Source organism: Cantharellus anzutake, assembly GCF_015039405.1.
Source record: "Cantharellus anzutake strain C23 chromosome Unknown EI90scaffold_14, whole genome shotgun sequence".
In the NCBI taxonomy this organism is placed as follows: Eukaryota; Fungi; Basidiomycota; class Agaricomycetes; order Cantharellales; family Hydnaceae; genus Cantharellus; species Cantharellus anzutake.
This window is the reverse complement of record NW_024066964.1, coordinates 1022932-1035657: the sequence shown is the minus strand read 5'-3', so window position 1 is coordinate 1035657 and position 12726 is coordinate 1022932. Positions and strand designations below refer to the sequence as shown.

The 12726-nt window shown below is 48.2% G+C and overlaps 2 protein-coding genes and 1 non-coding gene across 3 annotated transcripts; all 3 read right to left on the bottom strand.

The window, feature by feature from the left end:
* Window positions 1–2372: 2372 nt before the first annotated feature.
* EI90DRAFT_3049064 (uncharacterized protein) lies at window positions 2373–4310 on the bottom strand. Its single transcript, XM_039059663.1, has 4 exons — window positions 3921–4310; window positions 3700–3856; window positions 2709–3575; window positions 2373–2655 (listed from the first exon to the last, which is right to left on the bottom strand). The coding sequence occupies exons 1-4, from the start codon at window positions 4132–4134 to the stop codon at window positions 2538–2540; spliced, it is 1356 nt and encodes a 451-aa protein (XP_038918394.1). The 5' UTR covers window positions 4135–4310; the 3' UTR covers window positions 2373–2537.
* Window positions 4311–4837: 527 nt separating this feature from the next.
* On the bottom strand, window positions 4838–4919 carry EI90DRAFT_t96. Its single transcript has one exon. It is a non-coding gene; the product is annotated as a tRNA-Cys (tRNA).
* A 230-nt stretch (window positions 4920–5149) lies between these two features.
* EI90DRAFT_3280114 (uncharacterized protein) lies at window positions 5150–11429 on the bottom strand (the record flags this gene model as incomplete). Its single annotated transcript, XM_039066730.1, has 24 exons — window positions 11198–11429; window positions 10852–11103; window positions 10778–10789; window positions 10697–10726; window positions 10534–10649; window positions 10403–10476; window positions 10234–10353; window positions 10087–10182; window positions 9922–10026; window positions 9832–9895; window positions 9571–9778; window positions 9212–9507; window positions 9137–9157; window positions 9062–9068; window positions 8958–9010; window positions 8760–8888; window positions 8673–8705; window positions 8582–8618; window positions 7741–8530; window positions 5824–7690; window positions 5654–5769; window positions 5515–5601; window positions 5344–5458; window positions 5150–5284 (listed from the first exon to the last, which is right to left on the bottom strand). The coding sequence occupies exons 1-24, from the start codon at window positions 11259–11261 to the stop codon at window positions 5150–5152; spliced, it is 4827 nt and encodes a 1608-aa protein (XP_038918393.1). The 5' UTR covers window positions 11262–11429.
* Between the last annotated feature and the right edge of the window lie 1297 nt (window positions 11430–12726).

Below are 12726 nucleotides of genomic sequence, written 5' to 3'. Positions count from 1 at the left end.
GTCTCTTTGATGCAAAAGCGGTATAAAAGTACAAGTACATACATAACAAGGAATTGACCGGGAAATCGATCTTTGGGACCCACGCCTGGCCTTGCCGACAAAGAAGAAATTCTAGATTCCCGCAATGCAATGTGTTCTTTTTTGTTTTTTGTTTTTTTTTATGTCCGATTCGGTCATGACAAGGAGTGGGATCGAGGAGAGCCATGTATGCATGCATGCAACGCGTGTGACAAAGACCGTCTAATTTCCCCAATTCGTGCACGACAAAGTACTTGTTTCGGGCAGCCAAAACCTCCTATATAACTCCAGTTTCGTCGGGCCCCATGGACCGTACGTGCCGCGTGTTCCGGCATAGACGACTCTCCTAGCAATAGCTACTGTAAGCTCCTTGTCCCCATGATGCAAGCATCATTCACAAATTCGCCTCCTGTCCGGGTGAACGGTTGAACAATGGGTCACTAGCACATTGCCAGCGATGATCTGTTAACATCCCAATTTAGGGGGTAATTGCTCACTCACCCGCTATTGCGCGATCCGCAGATCGACATCAGTGCTGGCCGAGTGCTTGCATGTAGCTCGTGATCAACAAACAACAGCCACAGATAAGTTCTCATGACATCCCATGGGTCAAACCGGCGAACCCCCATCCCTACAGCGCATGCACGTCCAGCTTCCCGATATACATATGCTGCTAAAACGTGGGGGCTAGGCCTGCCGTTCCAGGGAACGATCTCGGAACCGGTTAAGGGGCTCGCAGCACGATCTTATATGAGCATACCATCCGCCCCCGGCCGACCGAGAATCCTCGTCCTCTGATGGAAAATGCTATGCTCATCACACGCCCCCTTGGACGAACAAAGGGGAAGATGGGGACCGCCAGGTTCACGGCATGGAGTCAAGAGAGGGCGGACAAAGAGGATAAGATTACAAGTCACAAGGTGCAAATGACAAAATTCAGTTTTGATTAACATTAACACCAACATATTGGTTGAAGGTTTCGTTAGCATCGTCCACCTCCCTCATCCTTTGGGACAAAAAAAAAATCAAAATCATCCGAAGACAGATCAGACGTGTGTGCATGCAGATACTGCATGTCTGGCTCAAAAGAATAGGGGCCAAGTCGACCGGTATACGTATGTATACACACCAGACCGTAATCGCAGGTCCGCGGCCTTCCCAGCGCGCCAATTACAATTAGGTAAAAATGGTTGCAAAAAAAAAAAAACAAAAAGGTCCATCTCCATTTCCAGGACCCTCACGACCGCCGTATTTCGAAATCCGCAGGTGCACATGGTATGTACTGTACCTCCATCTCAAGGTCGAGCTCCTTCCATTCTCTGACCACTATGATGACGTATATATAGTTCGATTTCCCGATCCTCGTGTTCCAGCACTCACATGTCTACACCCCACAGTCACTGCGTAAAGGGGGGTGAAAATTGGACCTTGATTAGGGACGTATTCAGACCTCAAATAACCGGGTATCTGGAGTTGTCCGATTAGCTCTGAATTGCGTTCCTATGTAAAGTTTGAATATGCGTGTATGAAGGCCTGTAGAATATGAACGTATGCAGTCTTTCTTTATGTACGCAAATTAGGTGAGATTGTTACATAATCGGCGTGTAAATACACATGTATTCGGGCCCCTCCGTTCCCCACGATCCCACCAGCCATGAATCTGTCCAGTCTCGCTGCATGCCCCGATGAGATCACAGATGTCTTAACGCGCCAATTCTGGGCGTCTTGGACAGATGAAAATAGATTAGCTTACATTAAAGTGCACCATGCTGATGTTTGGACGCGTTTCAACTCCGATGCATCCACCATACACCCCCTGATTCCAATTGATCCCGCGCTTATTCAACTTTCTACCGGTTCTATGGAATCTAATGGGGTGGAAAACACGTCCAGAGAGACCGAAAATGTGTTAAGGGCTTCTGTGAATGCTGTTAGAGGACGCAAGCGCCGTACCCTTGCATCAGCCCCCAAGACAATTGCCAAGAAGCTGGCGCGGGATCGAACACAATCAGAGAAGAAGGTTGTGAGCAAAGCAAAGGTATGTATTAATATTGGAACTCAACTTAAAATAGCCATGTTGGTTTGAATCTCTGCTAGCGAGAAATGGAGAAAAGAATCTTTGCAATAACGGGAATGAGCGGTGCAAAGGGACCATGGCCACCTCACAACTCCGAACGAAAAGATGAGAAGTCAGGACTCACTTTCCTGAACCCTGACTTCCGAGTCGGTGTGAAGATGACTGACCCCGCTAATCGGCTGATATGGGAACAAGCAGCTGTGCAGGTTCATGAAGCTATTTGTGTACGTACCTTGAAGGCAATACTGGCATGGTAGACTGCAAATTACTTTCTAGGCTCCTGACAAAAAGCCCTGTTTCATATAAAGCTATAAGATCGTCAACAACCAAAGCCATGAGATGTTGTAGTTGTTCCGTTGAAGGCTCTTGTGGTCCAGGTGTCATTCCGGCATGTAGGAGATTACTCGTACGATAGCTAGAATTTCAAGAAATCATGAGTCAATCAAACAAATTTATCCGACTCGCATGCACACCGAAGTTCCGGGGGGAGATTTGCACAACAAAATGATAAAACACCACTTGAATGAGTCGGTGCAAAGACACTACGACGGCATGAAAACCTTTTGAGAAAATGATTAGGAAGAATACTGTCACAAGAATATGAAAGACGAACCAATCTAGACTTAATGTCACTCCTAAACGAAGCTCACCTGTATCCTTGTTGATACGGAAAAACTCCTTCCCATCCTTGTCCTTCATCTCTTTCCAAACTCTGCCATCCATGATACTCGTATATGCACCCATATTTCGATGAGTAGACCCCCACTGTTCGACCTCAGCTTCTATGTCGCTTCGTGATAGAAACCCTGCGAGGAGTGCTGAGAGGGGTGCCACAGGCATAACAACCTTCGGTTTTGCTACCTTCTGCCCTTTCCCCCATATCAACCCCTGGAACGCGTCCACAAAAGAACTCCGATAAAGCGGAATTTCGCAGTGTGGACAGTGGCGAACATTTTCACCATGAGGGAACAGTTGCCAACATCTCTCACAAAGTACAAAGATTTTAGCGGGAAGAGACATGCGCAATCGGTTCAGAACTGTTTTGAGAGTTACCGGGAAATCATCAAAGCATTTGATGATACGGAGTTCAATCAGAATCTTCCGAAAGACCCATAGCAGCAGGTTGCATGCACGGACTCCAACGTGGTGGTGAAGATTGAGAAAACAAACAAGAAGAAGAAGGACGCGGATGATCCAAGAATCAGAGAGGCTCATATATCTCTCGTTGGGTTGAGACACAGCATCGTGACTAGCTTCGGTGGACATGTCATATAAATGAACACTTGAAGAAGTAGCCGTCGAAAACTGTACAGGAGGGGGCCTAGGGGCACTTCCATCGTGAGTTTGAGGGGCCGGAATAGGTGCTCCAGTCAAGCTTGTAGGCTGAAAACTGATCAAGTGGGGCACTTCGGGAGTATCAACATTCGAAGGGGTGATGAAGAGGTCGCTATGATCGCTATCCTCATCAACGATATCATTGCTAGGAAAGGGGATGTTGGTATTAGGTGTGCTATTGGAAGCCACAGTGAAGAAGCTAGTGGGTATTCCGTGAGCCAATTCTACAAGATCACAGAGAATGGTAGACCTCATGTGACATACCTTACATGGGGACATCGAGAGGACGAAGTGGAACTCCAGGAGGTTCCCCGTACTCGTTGTTGTCGAACATTTCAATATCTGGTGGCAGAGCACGGAAGTATCCAGGTTTGGGACCTGTGCCGGTGCTCGAAGCAGAAGGCTCACTGGCAGAGGAGCTGCCCGCTTGTGCAAGAAATAGCACGCCAAAGTCATTAAGCGATGCCTTTTTAGTATGACTGAGACGCACCATGAATATCCAAATTCGTTAACATTTTACGCTGTTTTCCTGTCCCAGCGGCAGCCAATATTCGTGTACGAGCCCTAGACGAGCCCCTTGATACATTTTTGGCATTCCTCAAGTGTGAGTCTCGAGTCGTTGGAGGGACCCATGTCCCTGGAATTGACCCTTGCTTTGTACATACGTTGCACTCACAAAAGACGTCTCCAGCAGTTCTCGGCATCACATGATACACAGTGCCCGATGGTGGACACAAAAATCAAACAGATAGACACAAGCCAGCTGCCGTTTGGTTGTTGCAGTGGTTGGCTTAAAACCTAAGAGGTAACTTCCCGAAATGAACTAAGGTGATGCGCAAAGCTGTGTAGCATGACGCTTCTGATTTTCGCATATCTAGTTTCGTTCGTGCAGCTCCAATTACGGATGAATCCAAAATGCTCAAATATTTACATATCAGAATCGGTTCAAATATCTCCGAGTACATCCAAACAGGTACCTACTGTGGATCCAAAATTTTGACCCCTTTACGCAGTGAGTCAGCCCCTAAATCAATCTTGTGCTCGGGTTATGCGCGGTGATTGGCGTTAAGGGGAGTTTAAGAGACCCGTCCTCCGCAGCCCCGGCTTCCTATTAGACCAAAAACCGTACCCGGGGGAACGAGCTAAGGCGAATAGTAGCCGGCAAGCGATGCGAAGAGGGAGAGGGGGGATGATATTGCACAGCTGGTAATTGATGCCATGTGTTAACTTCTTGTGCACTTCAACCTCTGAATTGGCTGTGTGACCCCCCTAATTTCAAAGCCAGTTTACATTCCTACCAGGACCGTCTCTGCCAGTGTGCGTCGTCTGATAGATATGCCCATGGCTTGTTCATTACCCAAATTCACGTTTCAATGATTTTTGCACTGCGGGGGAATTGAAAAAGAGAGCACCAGGCCGGATTTGAACCGACGACCCCGGGATATTACCATGACTGCAATCCCATGCTCAGCCACTGAGCTTCTAGTGCCGTTGACTGCCCACAAATATTTCTGTTCACGTATGAGTGGTTATTTATGGTGTCTGATCAAGTGGCTAAATCAACCCTTCCTGGCAATGCGGAGAAACGAGAATAACAGTAAGGCTTGATTAATAAGATTAGGTCAATTAAATGCGTAAAAGTAGGACAAATTGCAATCGTTTGAAGGAAGGTGGTTTGTCAATGTAACAGGAACGACAAGTTGCAGGAGGGTAAGTTTTTCAATGAGGGTGACCATTGTAGGTGGGTATCTGTGTTGGATCGATCTTGGTTATCCATAGTTGAAGCTCATTGGGATTAGGTGCGGCTAGCGCATGGGAATTCGATGGTGTAAATAAAGTGAATGTATGCTTGCGCTGTGTCGTTCAATACGCCATTTAATAAGGTGCATCTATCAAACGGGATACTAACTTACGCCAAAGAGAGCATCCATGTTGTCACTGCGCTCCACTTTGACTCCGCTGCCGCTGAGACTGATTATTCCGACTTCATCTAGTTCATTAGAGTGTGCATATACATATAAATGTGGCCTATTACCGAAACATGATGATTACAGGCATTACAACAATAAAGCGGATGCACGTACCTCCGTAGAACGAACCATCTTCTTACCCATAGATTTTCGCCCGCATCGGCAAGTATGAGAAGATGCCCTTTCTTGGTTGCACCATCGCTACGTTGTCGCTCAGCACAATCAGAAAGGCATACACTAAGGAGATACACACGTTCGAGGAACAAGTTTTGTGGAGGCTACCAGTTTGACAGGTTCCAGAGGGGCGTGTTTGCGCTTCAATGCGGGGCGAGGCGTTCCCTCTTCAGTGGGAAACTGGGTAAGATCCGGCTGGACCACAAATGACTTCAGCAGAGAAAATGTAGGTCGAACAAATAAACGCACGCGTCCACGATGGCCAAACCGCCGCTTCCATAGTTCGATAACCTTGTGTAAAAGTTCGTCTTTGTTCCAAAACCGGTCGGCGTTGGACACCGAAAAGAAGGATGGTGGTAGCGAAGCTAGAACCGCACGAACAGCATGTACGTCCGCTGCTCTTCGTTCCGTGGAATCTAATCGTACGTAGTCTTCAACGACGGAAATCCCACGAGGCTTCCAAGACCCGAGCACTTCTTCGCCTCGGACGTACTTCTCTGAAGTATCCAGTCGCCAGAGGTCTTTCACTGACCTTGTCAGCGGAGGAGTAAGTCGGAGGCTGAAGATGGTGCTAGTCTTTGACAATGCTTTCGTTGACGTAAGCATATTCACAAGCCTCCCTGGAGGCTTGGCATCACGACCTTGCATGACAATGGCAAAATCCATATTGAACGTTGCTGGGTCTAAGCATGTGTCTATGTCAACTGCGAAATGTAGCTGCAATAGCACTCTCTGGTTTGGCGCCGTGACACGATTAAGGAGATGCGAGTCATGAACTCCAGAATCCCACAACGCCTCTACAGTTAGAGAGCCAGTACCATCTGGCCGATACTCAACGGAGGGGTGCCGGAGTATCTTAAGATCACACAAGTCCTTCGATGCCGTGTCCTGTAGACGTCCTTTCTCGTCTAGCAAGCGAATCCTCCCAATTCGTATTCGACAAACAAGGGACCACGGCAGTTGGCGACCAGAGTTACTGGTGAGAACCAGTAGGATTCTTCTCTGTAATCCCTGGTGCAATGTAAATGAACCGGGATCTAAGTAACCTTGTGAGCGAACAGGTACTGGTCTGTATTCGCCATTCGCTGTCAACTCCAATATCCGAAGCCAGACAGTAACGTCATGGGCCTGCTCTGCGACAAAATCGTTCTCAGATCTGCGCATTGCAGAGGGCATGGGGGGTTGGGGTGAATTCGAGGTAGCACAGGATACTGATGAGGATGAGGATGATTCCGGGGGAGCACGTGTTATGCGCTGTTCACGAATTTCATCCCACCGCTCTAACCGTTCAAGATATTGCGGTTTGACGATCGCAAAGAACTCTATTGGAGCATAGCCATCACGAAGGTGGTTAATCACCCGATTGGTCATGGCGATCGAAAACATTCGACGGAATCTAAGTTCGGAAGACACCGAAGTGTCCAGATCTACAGAGTTCGAGGTAAACACCTCCTCGGTAGCAAGTGATGTTCCCAAGAACGCGGAAAGTCGAACTTGAAGGTGGATTGCGGAGAAGTCAAGGGAAGATGGTCCTTTCACATTGTCAACCGTTAGGAAAAAACTGAGTTTTGAGCCAGTAGGAGCGGCGCCAGGCAAAGGAGAAGATGCGCGGCTTTGAGGTAGTGAGCCGTTTGGAGAGCGCAAAGCGGATGGGGGATTCACCGTCCGAACGTCAACTCTGCACGATCCGATGGCTTCCGAGGTGTAACGGCAGAATATTGGGACGGTGGACGTCGAAGACAATCTTCGGACTAAATTGGCAAGACAGATGAGAGCGTTACCTACGAAAGAGTATTCAGGGGCTGGATTATCATAAAATGCCTCCTCTGATGCAAAATGTTGGGAGTAGGATGGTCGGTCGATAAAAGCGCTAAGGTTCCGCATTCGTTGAACTTGTTGCTGTAGACGGTCCAACGACCAGACATACACCGCATTATGCTTCTTATCGAGGACCTTCACGCCTACAGATGGTTGAGTGGCAGACGCGAGAGCAGGATCGGTGACATTCCCTATTTCTCCTAATCCGGCTATGGACAGAAGTGCGGATGCTGGGGCTGCTAATGCACCTCCTGCTGCAATCGTAAAATTGTAGGTGATGTGTTTGTCCAAGGTTTTACTGCTGAGAGATAAATCACGGCCCAAAGCGAGAACAAATAGCTTACACACCTTATGACATTAGCCTCCTTAACTGTCACCGCGTGAGCGAGGATGGACTCAGCCATTGAGAATGATCGGTGAGCTCTCCATCGGTCAAGAACCTTTCGAATCAAACGCAATTGTCTGGCGGAGTAAATTGTAGCCTCGAAGGCCGTAAATTCTGCACTGTCTGCAGCGACTCCACGGGCCCGGAGGTCCAGAAGTCGCTTCATCTGCAATTGCACCATTCTAAGCTGAGTTTCCATGTTCTCCTTCTCTGCTCTGATATCCTCCGTGTCAGCATCGTGTATGGCGCTGAGCCTAGCTTCGAATTCTTGTTTGTTGGCGTCCAATTGCCCCTGAAGCTCCGTTATGCCGTCCAGATCCGGTGAACCATTTGCCCTAGTGTCTAGGCTGGTAGCATCCGTGAATGCATCATGGGAAAATGGACGTCCCGGTTCGCTCCACATGTCTTCCACGGTGCTCATGCGACTTTCGGGACGATCTCCCTTAACAGAAGAGTGATGCTCCCGGCTAGACTTCAGCTTCGTGATGCGATCAAAGAGTTTGTTCAGGTCCTCATCTGGGAGACTATCTAATCCTGGATCCAGTCCGTGCAGTCGCGCTAGAGCAGCTTCCCGTTGGGCAAACATCCAATCTACGTCCTGCTGAGACGACGCAGATCCAGCAGGAGATGCTGGACGTTCGCCAAGCACTTCTAAATCCTGAGAGAAAGTGACAACGTGCATGCTAGTCTTCGCGCGGTCCCTCTGCCTCCGGACCTCCACGGGATTATTGAACCGGAAAACATGGCAGTCGCCTTCGCATATTATTCAGCTAGACAGTGACCAAGGGAAAATGGAGTATTTACCCAAGATAACTCGAAATCCTGAACGCAATCTTATTGGCTAAGGCAAAAGAACTTCAGTATAAGATAAGTGCGGGGAATGGGGAAGTCTTACGTGATCAGGATCAACTTGCTTCCCATTCACCAGCTGTGGGAAGGACTCCTTAGGAACGATCTCACGAACACAGGGAAATCAACGCACAGTTATGCTGCCTGATAAGGAATGGAGCGTGACAAGATCCTCCCGGTTCTCGAAATAACAGTGCTCGTCGAGTATGTTCGAGCCACTGAGACGGATTACTGAAGGCGTTTCACTGTCGAGCTTTCCAACCTGTCATTTATTTTATCCCCAATCAACCTTAAATGAATAGACAGGCAAACAAGTGATAAACGATCTTACCGTGGTGCGACCGGGCTTCAACTGATAAACCAGGCATTCGCTCATCAGAGGATCTATCGTAAGAGTTAGCCTTGGCCCGCACAACGTCAATTGGATTATCTCACCTTCGTTCTGATTTTCAGTCACGAAAAAAATATGAGATTATGAGCTTCCCTAAGGCATAGAGGCATGTAACCGACCAGGTTGACTAAATGAGGCATCTGCAATCTCGGAGGTTCAAACATCACATCGGAGTCGTGTCGATATCTTCTCACCTTCCTTGGAGTATGGACACCAACGTTGTTTTTATCTACAGTGATTCCAAGTTCTTCTAGCGCCTGTTCGCGCTCCTTATGAATCTCTTGGGTGCGCTGCATCTTCTCCTCCCACGTCTCATTAAGACTCTTCATGAGCTTCTCCCTGCTTTCCAGTTGTTCTTGAAGTTTCGCTTTCGAGACGGTCTTCGTCTGACCATCCTTGGTTTGATATGTAACCATTTGCTTGGAAGCTGGTATGGTCGGATCAAACGTGGCTTCTCCGCCAGAACCGCCACCACCGCTGGCAACACGGGCTACAAGAGAAAGCAGCTGTTCTTAACAAGCCCATTCCTCGGCAAGACAGTCAATGTACCCACCTCGCAACATTTCGAGCTCTTCTTTCAGCTCGCGCACGAGTTTGGCATTGGGGTCTTCATTGACAACCGCCTTGTTCTTGATCTTCTTCGCTTGATCAGCATATCGAAGTGTACTCAGTGTTTCATCATAGTCGGCCGGAGAGATTGCAGCTATCATGGCAGTTTTTGAATTCCCTCCTAAGCTGTCTTTTAGCAGCCATGTCAAGACCTTTGTTGAGTCAGGCACGCGTCCAGGCCATGAATAAAGGACAGGATTCTTACAGAGTCGCGGTACGGAATGAAGTCCTGAGTGGCTTTCTTAGGTTTTGCGCCTTTAGGGTCAGCACTCGCCTGTGCAAGCGCAGCGATGACTTTCCAAGAGTTGTTAGAGACTTGTTGATGTTTGCTCCTTCCTTTAACCGTGTCCCTGTGGCTCCCGTGGAGTTCGCTCGTTCAGAACCGGCAAGATCCACCAGACTAAGCAAATGTTAAGTAGGGGATTGCTATGTTGGGCATAAATAGCGATATGCACGTTACCTGATACGAGAAACCTTCTCGGTATCAAGATTTGTCTCAACGTCACATCGCTTTTGCGTCAGCACCAGCGTAAATACGGCATGCGACCGCGATGACCTTGTGGTACATGAATCAGATGCTCAAATGGACAACAAGGGCAAATCTCACGTCTCGTTCATCTGAGTCGCCGCTACAGTGCGCGCCTTATTCCCCTCATCCATCAGTGTCATCATGTCGGTGTAACTCGACACCATAAGCTTCGACAGATCTTCGACGTAGGGTCCCAAACTAGAACCGGGGTCAGTGATCCAGTTATTGCTGATCAGACAACAGTTACATTGGGTGTTCTCGAACTTTTAAATTGCCCTTATTTTTTGGGTTGAGGAGGTCCTTGACCTTCTCGTTGTAGATCTGTAAAGAAGACGGTGACAAGATATACCAGGTGTCTGGAGCACAATTTTTTTTTACCTCAATATATGAAACTTCCACAGTGAAAGCTAGGTTCGGATCCGCACTAGTTTGCTCTTCCACTCGTCTGAACAATTCCTCGCATGTCAAAGGGATAATCCCTTTGTCAGCGCCATCTGAAGGTGGATTATTGCCAAGCCCAGGTAGCAGCCAGTTTACTTACATCCCATCATACTGTAAGACTTTCCGGAACCTGGAGAGAGTGCATAAACACTTCATACGGATATTTCAACAGGAGACGAACCAGTCTGGCCATCTGAGTAGTCATCATTAGAACTGAGTGCAACGGAAAGAAAATCAGTCAAATTTCTTACTCACAAGTTAAGATACACGCATTGAAGCCAGCAAATCCATGCTCAAGGAGTTCCTTCCCAAGATCATCGTAAAGGGTTTGCTGGCTGCAGTAGTTGGTATCATTACGAGCACCAGCTGACCAATAAGACTTGTCGAAAGTAAAGGCCATTGTCTTACGCTCCGTGGCGCGCCCACTAGCATCCTTTTCATCAGGAGGATCTAGAAAGGTCTGATTTCCTTGCATGCGAATAAGGAATTTCGCGCCCCGGGCAATTTCTGCGGAATGCGAACGCGTGTTAAATCAACCAAAACGCGAGCGCCCGACCATAAATCCCAAGACACATCACCCTGTGCTGACCCGGACACATACCTCGCGCGTTCAGTGGCCTTACGCGGACAACGACCTTGATATTTCCATCCCCATGGTCACCCATTGCCGTCGGCTTCAGGAGTGATGCGTGAACAAGACTTCAGAGAGCAGATATTTGCACAATAAAGGTATATAAAGCAGCTATGGGAAGTCTGTCACGGAGGAGATTGATGTCAACGAGCCTGTCGTCTAGGGCGTGGCCAATTGGTGCGCCGCGATCGTGGAAGGGTCAACGGCCGAAACCGACAATCACATGTTTCTTCATCAATCAATAGCCCAATATGTCGAGCGAATTCATAGACTCCGGTCCACTTGAAGGGCAAAACTCTTGCTTATCCCTGTTGAAACGCAGCCTTGCTCTGTGACGTGAGGCCCATGTTCTACTTGGAAGGCATTTATGTTTGGTGGTATGTTGTTCTTTCACACGAGTTTGCATTGAAGATGCAGCGAACCCAAATCCCTCGCCCGAGCCCATTCACTCCTGTGCCTTCATGAGATACAACAGCCTTGGCGGTAGTGCTTTCAACGAACACCAAAAAATTCAAATGAGGGTAGTCTTGGTTACACCTATCGCACTGACAATGAGATCAGCCGTAGAACAGCAACAGTCCCATAGGGCTGGGTGGACTTTGCCAGATGGAAATGATATATAAGTATACGGTAATGAGACCAACCCTCTAGGCCACCCATGTCTTTCCAAGTTATCCGACTTAGAATAGCTTTTTTCTAAAAGAAACAGAGCCCCGTGAACAACATCAGGGAACCTCGCTTCGGCCCTTCCACAATAATGTAAGCGCTTGATTCATGCCGTCCCTGGAATCCGAACGGCATGGTGCGAGCATGCATCTCGGGCTCAAAGTAATTTCGCTTTATCGTCGTGAGAGCCTGTGTAGATCTTCAAGGTGCCAATACATCCCGCACACCACAAGGAGGTCCTAAACACCCAAGATAACACTGCGTGCTCGGGGTGTGATTGAAAGCTCGTAACGTCAAGCCGACTTTAGCGTCATTTCGCTCTCGGCAGGCAAGAAAATTGAACAAAACTCAACGCGCTGCAGTCGGACACGATGCACGGTCTGAATCAGGAGTCTTTGTCAAGGAAAGGTAAACGCGATGGACACGGGAAGCGCTCCTCGTGCTCATCAATGGAGACCGAGCGGCCTCCACAGGTAAAAAGAAGCATAGCGCAAGCAAAGCCTTACCGTACGATGTCCTGAATCGGCAGGAAGTGCAGGTGCGCTCTTGTCGAACTCGGTCAGAGTGCAACTGCTGCTCAGCCTAATTGAAGCAATGATCAATTCGCTGACAGGTTTTCTGAGGTGACAAGTCAATTTGAAACGCCAGTAACTGAACAGTTCATCCCCTCCGATGATTCACGCACCACAACCACCAAGAAGATCACTCAAAGGACTCAGGCATGATAAACGTTAGTATTCCAACATTATTGGGCGCTCCAAAAGCTGACATCAAGATTTACTATATGTACAGAAAAATGACGCTGAAGGCGGCCAAAAAATGCAGAAGGAATA

Bases quoted from the DNA above. Each gene is read 5' to 3' on its own strand.
- EI90DRAFT_3049064 (XM_039059663.1), bottom strand. From the start codon at position 4,134: ATGCCGAGAACTGCTGGAGACGTCTTTTGTGAGTGCAACGTATGTACA. The intron at 3,857-3,920 runs GTGCGTCTCAGT...TTCTTGCACAAG, and splicing joins AACGAATTTGGATATTCATG to CGGGCAGCTCCTCTGCCAGT. The intron at 2,656-2,708 runs GTTCGTCTTTCA...TTTTCTCAAAAG, and splicing joins GTGACATTAAGTCTAGATTG to GTTTTCATGCCGTCGTAGTG.